Source organism: Pan troglodytes, chromosome 3 (assembly GCF_028858775.2).
Source record: "Pan troglodytes isolate AG18354 chromosome 3, NHGRI_mPanTro3-v2.0_pri, whole genome shotgun sequence".
In the NCBI taxonomy this organism is placed as follows: domain Eukaryota; kingdom Metazoa; phylum Chordata; class Mammalia; order Primates; family Hominidae; genus Pan; species Pan troglodytes.
Window position 1 is genome coordinate 99,801,807 of NC_072401.2, and position 18,776 is coordinate 99,820,582.

General features: G+C 37.1%; 1 protein-coding gene across 16 annotated transcripts in view; it reads left to right on the plus strand.

Annotated features, from left to right (window-relative positions):
- Positions 1-18,776, plus strand: part of RAP1GDS1 (Rap1 GTPase-GDP dissociation stimulator 1) — a 173,675-nt gene that overhangs the window by 95,259 nt on the left and 59,640 nt on the right. For 10 of the 16 annotated variants that reach the window (XM_001165560.7, XM_054683209.2, XM_016951900.4 and 7 more), the window contains exon 5: positions 16,848-16,994. The exons of the other annotated variants lie outside the window; for them this stretch is intronic. In XM_001165560.7, coding sequence (XP_001165560.4) covers positions 16,848-16,994 — 147 coding nt within the window. The remainder of the gene's footprint in view (positions 1-16,847; positions 16,995-18,776) is intronic. 16 annotated transcript variants of the gene reach the window in all.

Consider the following 18,776-nt stretch of genomic DNA (forward strand, 5'->3'; position numbering starts at 1 on the left):
GACTTCATAAATACATTTTAACTTTATCTTGAAAAACAGTGTAGGGTCTGCATATGGTGGCTCACAGCTGTGATCCTAACATTTTCAGAGGCTAAGGTGAGAGGATCACTTGAGCCCAGGAGTGCAAGATTAGCCTGGGCGTCATAGCAAGATCGCATCTCTACAAAAAATAAATTTAGCTGTGCATGATGGAGCACTTCTGTAGTCCTGCTACTCAGGAGGCTGAGGTAGGATGACACGAGCCTGGGAGTTCAAGGCTGCAGGGAGACATGATTGTGCTACCACACTCCAGCCTGGGTGACAGAGCAAGACCTTGTCTGAAAACAGACAACAACTAACACAATGTAGGTATGTCTATTACCATTTCCCTGCTCCAGGAAATTAAAATAGAACTTGGCAAAATTAAAAGCAGTATATTTAATAGAAATGGAAAAAAAAAGCCTTCATAATCATGCAGATCAGAATGGCCAGTATTTCAGACTTAGAAAAATATGTTGCTGCTCATGATTTACATCCCTGACTTCTAATCTCTTTGAGTGTGAAAACTTCCTTTTTAACACCACAAATTATTGTTCTCTCCCTTTGAGGATATAGGTCACATATTTTTATAGTAATGATTGTACTTACAAAATGCATGTACTGAGAAGATATGAAATAATGAGTAAATGCCAGGAAATTCTCACTCTATGTCTTTGTATTCTTTGGTGTATACATACTACAATTAAATCCACACATATTGATTGAACCAACTATGTTTAGGGGGCACTGCCTGTGATGGGGATTATAGGGGAAAGAATGAGCAAGAAGTCTCTATCCTTGTGAGGCTTTCACAGGAGGAGGTAGATAATAAACAAGTAAATACTACAGAAAAGATATTTATAGATTGTGATGACTGACATCAAGGGAATAAAGAAGATGATGTATAATAATGGAGTGTATTTGAGGGTGAAGAAAGTTCTCTCTGTGGATGTTATTTAAGCTGAGGTCTGGAAAATGAGAATGAGCCAGCTAAGAGAAGAGGAAGAATATTCCTTATAGAAGTAGAGTAATTGAGCTAAGTGTGGTGGCTAACATCTGTAATCCCAGAACTTTGGGATGCCAAGGCTCAAGGGCTGCTTGAGGCCAGGAGTTTGAGACCAGCCTGGGCAACACAGCAAGACTCTGTCTCTACCAAATAAAAAATGAGCCATTATGGTGGCACGTGTCTGTAATCCCAGCTACTCTGGAGGCTGAGGTGGGAGGATCACTTGAGCCCAGGAGTTCTAGGCTGCAGTGAGCCATCACACCACTGCACTCCAGCCTAGATAACAGTGAGACCCTGTCTCAAAAAAAAAAAAAAAAAAAGTGTAGTAATTGTAAAGCCCTGAGAGGGCAAGGGATTTGGTAGAAATTCAGAAAGGAAACCAGGGTATGCAAGATACTGTGAACAGGGAGTATTGTGTGATAAAGTTCAAGAAACAAACAAAAGTGTTGATGATAGAAAGCCTCATGAATCATCTTGAAGTAGTGAGAAGTTGTTGAAGGCAAGAAGTGACATGACCTGATTTGGATTCTAAAAACATCACTCTTGGAGCTGCATGGAAAAGGAGTTGAGAAGCATGGAAATTAAGAGTTAAGAAGGGAAGCATTGAGACTAATTGAAAGACTTTTATGATTGTCCAGTCACAACATAATGGTAACTTGGATTAATTTATGGTAGTGTGGAAGGAGGAGGAACTTAGAAAGTATTTGGAGTGATGGTTTGGATTGGGAAAGTGAGAAAGGGAGAAATCAAGAGTGATTTCTAGGACTTGAGTACCTGGACAGAAGATGGGGCAATTTGCCAATGTAGGAAAGAACAGAGGTTGTTTTTTGTTTCTGGGTTTTTCCGTCATTGCTGCTTGTTTTTATTTTGTTTTGCTGCGGGCATTATTAAGTCTGAGATTCTTCATAGAGACACAAGAAGAAATGGCACATAGGCGATTTCTATATCTTTATATTCTTTTACATTTGGGGAATAAATATTCAAAAAGTTAAAATAATCTCCTGCATTTAGCAAAATGTTGTTAACTGTTTCTTAGATGGAATATGTAGATTCAGGGAACCAAGAGAAATTAGAAAGCTTAAGTGAATAAAACTACCTTGAAATCATAGTTTTTTACGTAAGAGGGAATTTAAAAGTCATCTCAGCCACCCCTGCCAAATTTTACAGATAAAAAAACTGAGACCTGAAAATTCAAGTGACTTATCAGAATCAACAGCTAAATTGGTGATAGTGTTGATCTGAAAACCAGATCTCAGGTTCATTGTTTCCATAAATATATCTGAGGAAGTTATCACTGTCAAATACATAAATGCACTGTCATTAAATACATTTATGCTTCAGTGTGAATAATTCTGAGCACGCAGGTTTTGGAATATGTTTTAAGGATTTTACTAAAAGCTGTTCTTAAGCCAACATTTTGTTTAATTTGTTTAAAGAACACAAAAATAAAATTTACCTAATTGAAAGAACATAGAGTAGAACCAAGTGATGGAGGAAAAACTTTTTACATTTTTCCAAGTATAAAAGCTTTATTTAAAAAAAAAAAAGTATGATGTGAGGGCTGGGTGCGGTGGCTCACACCTATAATCCCAGCATTTTGGGGAGGCTAAGGCTGGAGGATCACTGGAGGCCAAGAGTTCAAGACCCACCAGAGCAACATAGGGAGATCCCATCTCTACAAAAAAGTAAAAGAATTAGCCTGGCGTGGTGGCACACACCTGTAGTCCCAGCTACTCCAGAGGCTGAGACTTGAGCCCGGAAAGTCAAGGCTGCAGTGAACTCTGATCAGGCCACTGCATTCCAGCCTGGGTGACAGAGCAAGAAGACCCTGTCTCAAAAAAAGAAAAAAAAAGTATGTATGTGAATAAACATACTTTATTATATTTGATTTATTCTTGACATTTTCTCTGTAGAGAAGTGTGTGAAATACTGACTTCCCTTTTAAACTCATTGGGAATAAAGGATGTTCAGATTTGATTGGATTCTTAGTAATACCTAAGGAAACCCAATTAAAAATTTGAGAGTTTTACTCTTCCCAGTAAACCAGCTAGACAAATACAGGTATGTTCTTCAAGTTTGCAGACAAGTATCTATTGCTTTGTATTGTTTTCTTTACACACAAGGTGTATAAAGAAAAGTTAAAATTGGGCCAGGCACCATGGCTCACACCTGTAATCCCAGCACTTTGGGAGGCTGGGGTGAGCAGATCCTTTGAGCTCAGGAGTTTGAAACCAGCCTGGGCAACATGGCAGGACCCCCTATCCCCTCTCTACAAAAAAGTACAATAATTGGCCTGTTGTGGTGGCATGCACCTATAGACCCTGCTACTTGGGAGGCTGATGTGGGAGGATCGCTTGAGCCTGGGAGATCGAGGCTGCAGTGAGTGGAGATTGTGCCACTGCATTCCAGCCTGGGCAACAGAGCAAGACCCTGTCTCAAAAAAATAAAATAATACTGTCCTTCTAATTGTTCTGAATAAATTCACTTTTTCCTGCAATAGTGATATAAGGAATTTATACACATCTAACTTTTTTTAAATGTTACTTTTTATCACTTTTGTTTGATTTTTACTGATTGTTAATATACCCTTTTAAATATCTCTATTGGCACAGCAAAGTAAGCTTTTCAGTTTAGTAGCTCTCTAACAAAATATTTTCTAATTCTGTGCTTTAAGTGAAATAAAATGGGGATGAAAGTGGCAAAACCATATTATCATGTCCATGAGCAGCCAAAAAGAAGTCTTTAGTGACCAGAGAAACCGTAACGTAAACAGTAAGAAGCAAGTAATAGGACAGAAACAAACAGATTCTTTACTCAGAATGTTTGTCATTTGAAGTAAATACAAGTGGTGGTTCTCTTTCTCTCACTCTCTTTTCAACATAATATGGGTCAGTTAATAAGTATTTAATATATATGTGATATGGTTTGGCTACATCCTCACCCAAATCTCATCTTGAATTCCCATGTATTGTGGGAGGGACCCAGTGGGAGGTAATTGAATCATGGGGGCAGGTCTTTCCCATGCTATTCTCGTGATAGTAAGTCTCATGAGATCTGACGGTTATTATAAGGGGGAGTTTTCGTGCACAAGCTCTCTTTGCCTGCTGCCATCCATGTAAGACATGACTTGCTTCTCCTTGCCTTTGAAGCCATGATTGTGAGGCTTTCCCAACCACGTGGAACTGTAAGTCCAATTACACCTCTTTCTTTTGTAAATTGCTCAGTCTTGGGTATGTCTTTATCAGCAGCATGAAAACAAACTAATACAGTAAATTGGCACCAGGAGTGGGGCACTGCTGAAAAGATACCCAAAAATGTGGAAGCGACTTTGGAACTGGGTAGCAGGCAGAGATTGGAGCAGTTTGGAGGGCTCAGAAGAAGACAGGAAAATGTAGGCAAGTTTAGACCCCTACAGGCTTGAATGGCTTTGCCCAAAATGCGATAGTGATATGGACAATAAAGTGCAGGCTGAGGTGGTCTCAGATAGAAATGAAAAACTTGTTGGAAACTGGAGCAAAGGTGATTCTTGTTATGTTTTAGCAAAGAGACTGGCAGCATTTTGCCCCTGCCCTAGAGATTTGTGGAACTTTGGACTTGAGAGAGAAGATTTAAGGTATCTGGCAGAAGAAATTTCTAAGCAGCAAAGCATTCAAGAGGTGACTTGGGTGCTGTTAAAAGCATTCAGTTTTAAAAGGAAAACAGAGCATAAAAGTTTGGAAATGTGCAGCCTGACTATGTGACAGAAAAGAAAATTCTATTTTTCTGAGGACAATTTCAAGCCAGCTGCAGAAATCTGCATAAGTAAGGAGGAACCGAATGTTAATCCCCAAGACAGTGGGGAAAACGTCTCCAGAGCATGTCAGAGGTCTTCACAGCAGCCCCTCCCATCACAGGCCTGGAGGCCTAGGAAGAAAAGATGGTTTTGTGGGCCGGGCCTAGGGCCTGCCTACTCTGTGCAGCCTAGGGACTTAGTACTCTGCCTTCCAGCCACTCCAGCTATGGTGAGCAGGGGCCAAGGTACAGCTCAGGCTGTGGCTTCAGAGGGTGGAAGCCCCAAGCCTTGGCAGCTTCTATGTGGTGTTGATCCTGCGAGTGCACAGAAGTCAAGAATTGAGTTTGGGAACCTCCACCTACATTGCAGGAAATGTATGGAAACACCTGGTTGGCCAGGCAGAGGTTTGCTTCAGGGGTGGGACCCTCATGGAGAACCTCTGCTAAGGCAGTGCAGAAGGGAAATGTGGGGTTGGACCCCCACACAGAGTCCCTACTGGGGCATCACGTATTGGAGCTGTGAGAAGAGGGCCACCATCCTCCAGACGCCAGGACGGTAGATCCATCAACAGCTTGCACCATGCACCTGGAAAAGCTGCAGACACTCAACGCCAGCCCATGAAAGTAACCAGGATGGGGGCTATACCCTGCAAACAAGAGGGCAGAGCTGCCCAAGACCATGGGAACCTACCTCTTGCATCAGCGTGACTTGGATGTGAGACATGGAGTCAAAAGAGATCATTTTGAAGCTTTAAGATTTGACTGCCCTGCTGGATTTCAGACTTGCATGCAGCCTGTAGCTCCTTTGTTTTGGCCAGTGCCTCCCATTTGGAATGGTTGTGTTTATCCAATGCCTATAGCCCCATTGTATCTAGGAAGTAACTAACTTGCTTTTGATTTTACAGGTTCATAGGCAGAAGGGATTTGCTTTGTCTCACATGAGACTTTGGACTGTGGACTTTTGAGTTAATGCTGAAATAAGAATTTGGGGGAATGTTGGGAAGGCATGATTGGTTTTGAAATGTGAGGACATGAGATTTGGGAGGGGCCGGGGGTGGAATGATATGATTTGGCTGTGTCCCCACCCAAATCTCATTTTTAATTCCCATGTATTGTGGGAGGGACCCAGTGGGAGATAATTGAATCATGGGGGCAGATCTTTCCTGTGCTGTTCTCATGATAGTAAGTCTCATGAGATCTGATAGTTACTGTAAGGGGGAGTTTTCCTGCACAAGCTCTGTTTGCCTGCTGCCATCCATGTAAGATGTGACTTGCTCCTCCTTGCCTTCTGCCATGATTGTGAGGCTTCCCCTGCCATGCGGAACTATAAGACCAATTAAACCTCTTCCTTTTGTAAATTGCCTAGTCTTGTGTATGTCTTTATCAGCAGCGTGAAAACAAACTAATACTGTATGTATTACCTCATCTTGGTTAACTGAGATCCATATTATGCACTGCTTTATAATAAAAAGAGAAAGGAATGGAGATATGCCAGATTATTTGTTTTGAGTTGGTATATATTTCAGGAAGTCATAAATAAATGAGAATGATAAGCAGTTTTCTTAAAGGTGACTTTATGTTAAAATTGATTGACTAACAACCAAGCCTCCAGGTAAAATATTTTAATTTTTTATGAGTGAGATCAATTGCATTATTTTTACATGAAGATCTATATTTAACAATCCTTATTTCCTTTAGCCTTGAACTTTTTTCATCATTTTATGATTTGTATGATTATGTTATTATTAAATTAATTAGAAAAGTTATACATTTAAAATTTGTTTCATAGAATAGGGCTTATTCTTTTCTGTAGCTCTGTTGATTTTGGAGAAGGAGAAGCCCTATATGTACCTATATAAATCAGCTAAAGTTCCACTTCAGTTTGATATGCATGTACTGAAGTCCTCTTATACACTCAGGAATACACTCATTCTTTTAAGAATTTTTCATTTTTACAGTTTATTAGTCTGTTTCACATGCTAATCAAGACATACCCAAGTCTGGGTAATTTATAAAGAAAAAGAAGTTTAATGGACTCACAGTTTCACATGACTGGGAAGGTCTCACAATCATGGTGAAAGGTGAAGGAGGAGTAAAGGCTTACATGGTGGCAAGCAAGAGAGCTTGTGCAGGGGAACTGCCCTTTATAAAACCATCTGATCTCATGAGACTCATTCACTGTCACAAGAACAGCATAGGAAAAACAATTCCCCATGATTCAGTTACCTCCAACTGAGTCCCTCCCATGACACGTGGGGATTGTGGGAGCTATAATTCAAGATGAGATTTGGGTGGGGACACAGCCAGACCATATCATACAGTATATGAAAACTTCTTAAATATAATGTTTCAGTGGCTCATCATTGTTTTAATGCTTAATAACCATATACTCACAAATACACACCTATGATATGATCTAGCTGTTTTATTCCTAGATACTTGCCCAAAGACTTATGCGTGAATGTTCAATGCAGCATTATTCACAGTAGCCTAAAACTAGAAACAACCCAATGTCAATCAGTATATTTGAGTGGATAAAAGATATAGTGGTATATCCAAACAATGGAATACTATTTAGCAATGAAAAAATACTTATATACATGATGACATGGATGAATCTCAAAATCATTAGAGTGAAAATAGACACATAAAAGAATACTTACTGCATGAAGCCATTTCTATAAAATGCAAAGTAATCTATACTGACAGAAAACAGTGGTTACCTGGGACCAGAGGTGGAGGGAAAGATGGCTTACGAAAGGACTTGAGGATTCTTTTGGTTGTGATGAAAATGCTCAGTATGTTGATTGTGGTGATGGTTGCTAAGGTATGTAGAGCTGTCAGCACTCATCAGTTAAACACACTTTAAATCTGTGTAGTTTATTTTACCTACATTTTTCCTTAATAGAGCTAATAAGGAAAGAAATCCAATTAGAATCTAAACAAAAAGGTACACAATTTTTGTTTCTTTTTATATACATGTTAAATTGCAGTAAGGGCTTGAAAGACATTCTGGAAAACATGGCTATGAATCTCTTTCTGACTCCTCCAGGTAAAAGTAATTTCCTTATTTGTGCTTCCATTTTACTCTGAACACTTAATTTTGTTTGCTGCTTAAATTATATGTTTTCCCTCACACTTCCCTCTTTTTCCCCTCACCCAAGTAAAACTGTGAATTATCTGTCTTTGTATTCTCAGGACCTAGTTCAATGTATGAAACATAGTGAGCATTCAGAAAATTGATAAAGGAGGGAGAGAATGCTAATTTAGTTGCAGATTTTGAGATATATTGATGAAACTGACTGTGTAATACATTTCATTAATCAGTATTTAAAATAAGGAAATTTTACTCCTATTAAATAGGATTTAACTTAGATTATAAGTGAACTAGAGAAAACATGTTAATGTTACCATGTAAATCTACCTATTGTGGATTCATTATTTATAGATATTAGGTGAATGTATTCATGTTTATTATGAACATTTTATTCCTTTTTATTCCTGTGCAGTTTTATATAAACCTCCTTTCTCCTTTTTTCTCCAGTCATTCCTCCAAAAGAGGTATATTCTCTTCTCTATGCTTCTGTAACACACCATAAAAAAATTGCATTAAAGCTTTTTTTTTTTTTTAACGGAGTCTCGCTCTGTCACCCTGGCTGGAGTGCAGTGGCGCGATCTCTGCTCCCAGCTCATTGCAACTTCCACCTCCTGGGTTCAAGCAATTCTCCTGCCTCAGCCTCCCGAGTAGCTGGGACTACAGGCGCGTGCCAACACACCTGGCTAATTTTTGTATTTTTAGTAGAGATGGGGTTTTGCCATGTTGGCCAGGCTGGTCTCGAACTCCTGACCTCAGGTAATCCACCTGCCCCAGCCTCCCAAAGTGCTGGGATTGCAGGTGTGAGCCATCGCGCCCGGCTGTATTGAGGCTTTTATTCTGTTTACTACTCTGTCTTCCTCATTGGAATAGAAACTCTTTGAAAGCAAAGTCTTGTGTTGCTGTTTGTGTCTACTGTACCTGACACAAAGCCTAAGTTAAAACTTAATAAGCATCTGTTCTGTGATTGTGAATGTGTGGATTTATCCCTAGTTTTATCAGTTTTTGTTTTATATATTCTGAAGCTCTGTTTGTAGGCATTTATACATCATTTAGGATTGTTATATCTTTTTTTTTTTTTTTTTTTGAGACGGAGTCTCTTTGTCACACAGGCTGGAGTGCAGTAGCAGGATCTCGGCTTACTGCAGGCTTCACCTCCCGGGTTCAAGTGATTCTCCTGCCTCAGCCTCCTGAGTAGCTAGGATTACAGGCGTGTACCACCATCCCCAGCTAATTTTTTTTTGTATTTTTAGTAGAGGCAGGATTTCACCATGTCGGGCCAGGCTGGTCTTGAACTCCTGACTTCAAATGATCCACCTCAGCCTCCCCAAATCCTGGGATTCCAGGTGTAGGATTGTTGTATCTTCTTGTTGAATTAACCCTTTTGTTGTTATGTAATGTCCCCCTTTATCCCTGATAATACTGCTTATTTTTTATTTTTTATTTTTTTAGATGGAGTCTTGCTCTGTTGCCCAGGCTGGAGTGCAGTGGTGCGATCTTGGCTCACTGCAACCTCTACCTCCCAGGTTTAAGTGATTCTCATGCCTCAGCCTCCCGAGTAGCTGGGATTATAGACACACGCCACCATGCCTGGCTAATTTTTGTATTTTTAGTAGAGATGAGATTTCACTGTGTTGGCCAGGCTGGTCTCAAACTCCCGCCTTGGCTTCCCAAAGTGCTGGGATTACAGGTACGAGCCTCCACCCCTAGCCAATACCGCTTGTTCTGATGTCTACTATGTCTGACAGTGTAGACACACCAGTTTTCCTTTGATCAGTGTTTGCATGGTATATCTTTTACCAACCTTTTAATATTATTTAATATTCTTAAAGTGGGTTAATTATAGACAGCATGGTTGGGTCTTGCTTTTTTACCCAATCTGACCATCTCTCCCTTTTAAGTGACATTTAGATTATATGTATTTAATATGATCTTTCTGTGGTTGGCTTCAAATCTACCATCTTCCTAGTTGTTTCTTTTTTTCTCCCACAAAGGCGGGTTTATTTCCGAACCTAGTTGTTTTCTAATTGTCTGAACTGTTCTTTGTTCCTCTTTCCCTCTTTGTCCGCCTTTTTTTGGATTCTTCACATTTAGCTCCATTACTGGCTTCTTGTGTTTTTTTATTGTTTGTTTTTGAGGTGGAGTCTTGCTCTGCCACCCAGGTTAGCGTGCTGTGGCGCGATCTCGGCTCACTGCATCCTCCGCCTCCTAGGTTCAAGCAATTCTTCTGCCTCAGCATCATGAATAGCTGGGACTATAGGTGCACGCCACCATGCCCAGCTAATTTTTGTATGTTTTTTAAATAGAGATGGGGTTTCACCATGTTGGCCAGGCTGACCTGGAACTCCTGACCTGAAGTGATCTGCCTGCCTTGGCCTGCCAAAGTGCTGAGATTACAGACATGAGCCCTCGTGCCCAGCCCATTATTGGCTTCTGATGCCACTTTGTAAGTTTTTAGTGGTTGCCCTGTGGCTTGCAATATTTATTCTTAGCTTATCACAGTTTATCTTCAAATATTTTGTCACATTAATTTAATCAATCACCTTACTGTACAGTTCCACTTCCTCCCTTAAATCTTTTATGCTTTTGTTTTCTATTTCATGTTTACATATGTTAGAAATCCCAAATATATTGATGTTATTTTTACTTAAAAATTTGAGACACCGTCTTGCTGTGTTGCCCAGGCTGGTGTGTAGTAGTGCAATCATGGCTCACTGTAACCTTGAACTCCTAGGCTCAAGTGATTCTCTTACCGCAGCCTCCTGAGTAGCTAGGACTACAAGTGCATGCCACAATGCCTGGCTAATTTCTTTTTTTCCTTTTGAATAGAGACAGGTTCTCACTGTGTTGCCCAGGCTGATCTCAACCTCCTGGCCGCAAGAGATCTTCCTGCCTTGGCCTCCCAAAGTGCTGAGATTATAGGCGTGAGCCACTGTACCTGGCCTGTTTTTACTTTAGACAGTCAATTATCTTTTAAAAATAGGAGAAAAACTGTCTTAACATACTTTCATCATTTTCAGTGCACTACATTCTTTGGGTAGATCCAAATTTTTGTCTAGTATACCTCTAACTGAAAAACTTTTACTAACATTTTTTGCATAACAGGTTTATTGCAATGAATTATCTCTTTTATTTGCTTGAAACAATTTTACTTAACCTTACTTACTGGAAGATATTTTCACTGGGTGTAGAATTCTAGGTTGGACTTTAAAGATGTTATTTCATTGTCTTCTAGCTTGCATAGTTTTTGATGAGAAGTCTGCTTTATTTCTTATTTTTTCTGTTTTTTTCCCCCTTCCGGCTGCCTTTAAGAGATTCTCTCTCTTTCCCTCTCTCTCCCTCCCTCCCTCTTGTTTGTTTTTCAACAGCTTGGCTATGGTAGGTCTAGGTATGTTTAATTGTTTTCCTTTGCTTGGGGTTCTCTAAGCTTTAAGAGATTTGTAGCATGATGGCTTTCATTTTTGGAAAATTTTTCAGTCATTAACTCTTAAAATATTTTTCTACCCTGTTCTCTAGCACTTCATTCTCTGAGATTCCAGGTACAGTAGTGCCCCCTTATCCACAAGGGATACATTCTGAGACCCTCAGTGGACACTTGAAACCAAAGGTAGTACCAAACCTGTATATATCATGTCTTTTTTAATATATTTTCACACCTGTAATAAAGTTAAACCATGAATTAGGCATGGTAAGAGATTAATACAATAACTAATAGAACAGTTATAGCCATATGTCAGCATCACTGCTCTTACACTTTGAGGCCATTAAGTAAAATAAGCATTACTTGAACACAAGCACTGCGATACCATGACAGCTGATCTGACAGTTACTTAAGTGACTAATGGGCAGGTAGTGTATCTAGCATGAATACACCGGGCAAAGGGGGAGTTCATGATTTGAATGGGATGGTGTAAAATTTTATGTTACTCAGAACAGCATGCAATTTAAAACTTTATTTTTTTTTATTTCTGGAATTTTTTTTATTATTTTCATGCTACCATTGACCATGGGTAACAAACTGCAGAAAGTAAAACCATGGATGAAGGGGGACTGCTGACTACTGTACACTTAGGTTAGACCATTTGCTATTTTCTTTCCTTCAGCTCTTGGGTGCTCTGGGTTATCCCACTCCCACTTGTTTAGTTTGTTCATGTTTTAGTTTGTGTAATTTCTATTGATCTATTGATCTATGAGTTCGCTGAGTCTTTTCTTGGTTTGTTGAGTCTGCTATTCAGCCTGTTGAAATAATTCTTTGTGTTGCTCCTTTCTAGCATTTCCATTTAACTCTTTCTTACAGTCTCCATTTTCTCCAAAATTTCACATCTATTCATGGATATTATTCAGTTTTTCCACTAGATCCTGTAACATAGTCATTATCGTTACTTTAAAGTCCCTGTATGATAGTTTTAACATCTGGATCACCTGTGAGTTTTGTTGGTTTCATCTTTTGACAGTGAGTTATTTTTTTCTTAAAATGCATCTCAACTTTTTATTGCAGCTGGATATTATTGTAGGAAAACAGATTAACAGTATTTAATCTCTGGAATTGAGCGCACTTCCTTTTAATTTAGGGTGTTCGCATAGGGTAGAGGTCAAGCCAGTCTAGTCAGGAGTCGAACTAGGTTCATGTTTTGTTGTTGCTCACCTTACTTGAGTGCAGTATGTTCTTCAAATTCCTTTAGTAGTCGGCTGTTCTTACTTTATGCTTAGAGTATGGGTGCTGGAGGACTTTCCTTAGTGTTCTTGCTTTGCCTTCAGGCTTGGACCCGTTCCCGCACAGCTGTGGGCTTTTTCTGTGCTCTTGCTCCTCTCCCAGTGGTAAATTGTTGTTAACAAGGAACATTCCTATTACAGTTAGCCTGTAGAGCAAAATCCCATTTCTAAACAATACTCACACACACAAAAAAGAAACTTAATTTATTTCACAGTGTTGTATTATATTCTATTATATGGAGTGGTGTGTTAGTTTCCTAGGGCTGCTGTAACAAAGTACCACAAACTAGGTGGCTTAAAATAAGAGAAGTTTATTGTTTCACAGTTCCAGAGATTTTAAGTCTGAAATCAAGGTGCTCACCAGGGCATGCCTCTCTCTGAAACCTATAGGGGAGGAGGACATTTTTGCCTCTTTGTAGCTTCTGGTGGTCCCAGGTGTTCTTTGGCTTATGGTAGCATAATTCTAATCCCTGCCTCTGTCTTCACATGGCATTCTCCTCTGTGCATCCCCCTCCTCTTATAAGGATACAAGTCATATTGGATTAAAAATCTGCCCTACTCCAGTAGGACCTCACCTTAACTAATTATATCTACAATGACCCTGTGTCCAAATAAGGTCACATTCTGAAGTGCTGGGGATTAGAACTTAAACATAGATTGAAGGAGGGCACACAACTTAACCCATGATAAGTAGAAATGACATTTATGTCTCAAAAACATTACTCTCATATCAGTAACATTATCTCCTATAGAAAAAGATATTAAACCACAGAATATTAGAAGCCAGGCTAAGAATACACTAACATATTAGAAAGATTTTTGATACTTGCTTCCTTTTCAATTCAGATAAATTTAAAGATGCAAGTGACAGTTTTTAAAAATCACATTTTAATATGAAATTTACAAACTCCAACGTATGTGTGTGTGTCACTCTCACAATCATCCATCCTCAAGGTGAATAGTAATTTATCAATATCTGTCAAAAGGCCCCATTCATTAAAAAATTCTTGAGTACCTACTATATACTAGGCATTTGCCATACACAAGGAGGAAACGTAGTAAAATCCAAAGTTAGGATGCACTGTACGACATGTCACAATAGTTAGATTCAGTGGCTGTATTTTAGGTCTTTTCCTCACCCTTAGTGTATAACTTGTACCTGATAATAGTGTTTAACTTGGTAACATTTTTTTTTTCTCATTTGTGAGACATGATAACCATGACACAAATTTTATTGCTGCTTGCTTTTGATTACAGAAGGGTAATGGAAGTGCAGTAACTCTTTAGATTTAAAGCCCTGCTCTTAGCTAATGTGAAGAATGATCATACTTGTGCCGGAAACTGCTTTGTGTGAAAGATCATCATTAAAGGATTTAATAGGACTTTAAAGAGTGGGCTGCACTTTTTCCAGTGGTTGGATGCTTCATAATTAAATGAGGAAAATTGAGATGTAAATTATATTTTTAGAAGTGACAGCTCAGGATGCTTCATAGGTTAGCTGTTACTTATGAGAAGAGTGAAAGATGAGCTTACACTTAGGGATACACAAGTTTAGGATAGGGAACCTTTTGAGAATTATTTTTAAGTGAACAATAATACTCATTATGATAATGTAACATGAAGGTATAGAGTTAACTATGGAAAACCAATTTATATGGACTTGTGCAATGATAGCTGTTGTATTTAAAATGATTTGTTTTCTAAATACTACTGGAAAAATAAGTCAGTTGTAAGATACTTCTAAAGATGACTTATGTCACTGGTTTTGCTAAAGGAACACATTATTATCATTTATTCCTTTGAATCCTTAAATTCTATTAAATATTTTTTAAAAAATGCTTTTAGTGTGTTTCTCAGGCTGATTTGTCCAAAGAAAGAAAAAAGCTGTATAATCAATCATTCCTATAGTGGTGGTGAATATTTTTTGAACCCAGATCACTATTATTGTAACACATGCTTTGCTTTTCTTCTCATATTTGGTAATAACGTAATTTCTAGTATACAGATTGTGTTTATGCCTTGCAAACAATTCTCAATAACACATGAGCAAAAAGCTGTGTTATAGACAATTCAGAGGAGGGGGGTGGAAGGAGAGGAGGAGAAGAAAAGCACTGTGGCTCTGAAACACAAATAGGTAATTTGCTTTGAATTGTATTGTGTTTTTATTGCATCAAATTTGTTGAATAAGTTTGTATTTTAATTTATTGAATTATGGAATTTTTGAACATTTACTAGCTTAGTGTGGATAGGAAGCCAGCTTTCATTCACAGTTCATTGCAAATAGGTGCCACATAGTTTCTAAGCCCTAGTTTCCTAGTATATGAAATTCCTAATATATGAATACAAGGCTTAGTTTAGCTATTCTCTAAGATGTCTTCTTCTAAGTAAGTCCTAAGCATACATGATTTATATTTCAAAAGCCCAGTTTACTCAGGAATTAGAATCAAATACTATTCGAGCTTTGCAATTTAGGGATGGGATGTACTATACCTTCATATTATTGAAGGTCTGAACATTTAGATTTGTAATCCTAATGTTCAGTTTTCTGAGACATCATCCACATAGAAATTGCCCAGTAATTTAGATAATTTACATCTATGTTATGGAAAACAAAAATTTGGAAAATTAGATTTCTAAATGAGATTTGACCAATTGTTCTTGGCTGGTTCATCTAGCTAGTTACTCTGGCAGTATAAGAATTTTCTGTGATCTGATGAGCTGATTAGCATACAGTCCTGTTTTCCATCTTTATAACAATACAGTAAAACTAAGTGGATAAAACTGTTTTGTTGCATTTTAGTGTGGATTTCCTCAAAAATTTTCAAAATTATGAACATAGTATTTCTGAGGTCTTACTATATAATTGTGTGTGTGTGTGTATACCATAAGAAATTACATATTTTAAGTTGTATCATCTAATATGATTCAGCAACAGTAATAAAGATGTGACCTTAGTTTCAGTTCTTATATTTGGAAAATGAAAATCTTTCAAATTGTAACTAACTTCATAGCTGTAATTCCTTTGTGAGTCATTTCTTTTGCTGATCTTTGTGCTATATTTCTGTAGCTGAATAGTACAGTGTGGTAGCTACTAGCCAAATTTAGCTACTGAGCAATTTAAATGTGGCTAGTCTGAGTTGAGATGTAACTGTAAGGGTAGAAAACACTTGGATTTTGAAGATATATTGTGAAGATGATAATACAAAATATTTTGTTAATTTATTGATTTGCATATCAGAGTGATATATTGAATTGAATAAAATATTACTAAAATTAATTTTCACCTGTTATTTTTTAATGTGTCTATTAGTAAATTTAAATTACACATGTGGTTCACATTTATGGCTCACACATTTCTCTTGGACCTCTTCTAGAGGGTGGTTATATTTTATCTAAGGTGTCAGATTTAGAATGACACATACTCTTCTTTTAATTTATTTTCATTCTTATGTTCAAAAGTTAGAAAGTAGTCTAAAGCTGTTTGTATGTTCTGACAGTTAAGTAATATCTGTTTTATGCAATGTAGATGGACACATAATGGAAGTTATGTTTGACCATCACTTGACCACTTTTTGTAATGTTGAATTATATTGGTGTGCCCTAGAAGAGAGGGAATAAGGAAAAAAGAAACAAATCAAGAATGAAAAAAGGGAACATGCTTCTGGACTATAGGAAATGCCATTAACAAAGACCATAGTACCAATATTCAGGAATTACCTATTGTGATTTAGAGCTACACCATATGGTTTTCTTTAATAATAGCTATTATCAAAGACATAATAACGTTCCCATATGGTTTTCTTCGATAATAGCTGATTTTGAAAACCAATGACAAAAAGTTATATTTAGTGATTTTTTTAACCTGAGGGACAAAAACTTATACCAATAGAATATCACTTAGTTTCTGTTTTTTTCTCTTACACAGCATTGTCATTTGTGAAAGAGGGAGTGAAAGTTTTCATATTGTAAACTTCTAGGACACAGGGAAGTTCTGTAAGCTCCTATATGATGCCAATGAGAATAGTCTTGGTTTGCTTAAAAAGTGATTGTCTCTTTTCCCCATCCCACCCCCATTTCCATGTTTATTTCTTTTGTTTTTTTCTGAAAAGACATATTTAATGTCCTGCCTAGGTTTATTTTCTATTTATTCACAAAATAAAGAATAACACTGTTATGTTTTGTATTTGAAATTGTAAGGTACATTTCTTTTTTCTTTTATTTTTAATTTAACTCTTTGTTTTACAGATGAGGGCAGAAGTGCAGTTGACCAAGCAGGTGGTGCACAGATTGTAATTGACCATTTAAGGTCACTGTGCAGTATAACAGATCCCGCCAATGAGAAGCTCTTGACTGTCTTTTGTGGCATGCTGATGAACTATAGCAATGAGAATGGTAAACAAAACTGAAAACTTGCTTTATCTCTGGGGGAAAAATTAAAAATTATCTTTACTATAGTGCAAAACAAAAATATTTGAAAAATGATGAACAAAGAATTCGTAAGTGGCATATAAAATTAATAATTAGCCAACATTAAATTTCAATGTTTCAAAAATGTAAAATGGTTAATTTACTAAATGGGACTAATTTTTGAAGGGCTGCCAGTTTTGATCAGTATCAAAAACAAAAACTCCGCAGCCCTATAGTATGATTTAAGCATTCTTACTATGAACATTTTAAAAATAAACAATATTAAAATAGTTTTATCTTCATTATGTATATACCAGGAGTAGCTTTAAAATATGAACACTGTTTGCAGAAGTAAAATTATTTTATCTAGATACTAGGTTTACTTTGAATAATTTTTTAAAACTCTAATAAAATCTGGCTTTAGAAACAAGTTCAGAGCAACTGTAGAGATCTCATTTTAGAAATTTAATTATTGTAAACAGCAGTTTCTTTTCTCTGTAAAACATTTTTAGACCCTAGAAACAAGTGATGTATGAATAATTTTCAGATAGCCTATATGGTTAATTAAATGCATATAAATCTGTGATATTAAGGCTTCACAATATGTTTGTGTCACAAAATATCCATTTGTTTCTTTATCATCTTATGTGAATCACTGTGTGGATCAGACATTCAAATTTTGGTATGTTCCTGGTATGTAACACAAATAAGGTCTTTCTGTGGTTTGTTTCATAATGGCATTTTAAGTTGTGATATTTTGGCAGAGACATTTTATTTGCATATTAGACATGCAGTATTATTCTTTACTTTCATGTGTTGTAGAAACACGTGGCCCTTTTGGCATGCTTTTTATTTTTTTTCACATTTGATAGTTGTGGGTCCAAAGAAATATTCTCAATAATTCAAAAAAAAAAAAGAAGATAAACCTTGGCAATAAATGGCTACTGATATTTGGCCCTTGTTGTTAGTGACAACAGTGAATGGTGGGGACTGTGGTAAATTGAAGAGCCTTTGTCCTATTGAAAGGGGAAAACCACTACTCTTCTCTAGCCAGTTGTTTCTGTATGATGGTTTGGCCAAATACTGCCCAATCTTTATATTTTGGGGATGGGAGGTGGGGGAGAAAGCTGAAATGTCTAGTTTGTTATGTGACATCTGAGTTTTAAATGTTGGATTACATATTTTTAATACTATAGAAGCTAAACAGAAAGTATCTTCAGGCCTCATCCTGTCCAAGGGCTACCAGTTTTAAGCCTTTGAATTAGGATAATAGAGTTTTTATTGATCAAATGGCTTACATATTAAACTTGAGCTAATAATAAATGGTAGTCTTCATAGGATAAGTTACATCTGTTTTTCCTTCCTTCTGGTGGAATCAATTTTGAAGAACAAATGCCCTAAATATAAATATGAGAAACAGAAAGGACAGAGCCTGAGAAATCCACAAAATAAATACATATTTCCTAAATAATTGAAATTTAACCACAATACATAGGTATCTGAATTGCATTAAGAAATCATTGGTCAGATTTTCATATTGTTTTCTTTGCTTTTAACTGCATTTGGGCTTGGACATTTGAGAAAGTAGGAAGAACACTAAATGGGAAAAGGTTTTAGAAATATAAATGAAAGAAATTTTAAGAAGTTATTCCAGTTTTGGAAGTAGTAGAATTAGTCTTGTTATGCATCTAAACTAGCTGTTAGTTCTTTGAGGAAGCTGTTAAAAAAAAATCTGTATAGAAGTATTAATATATCAGATGGCTGGTC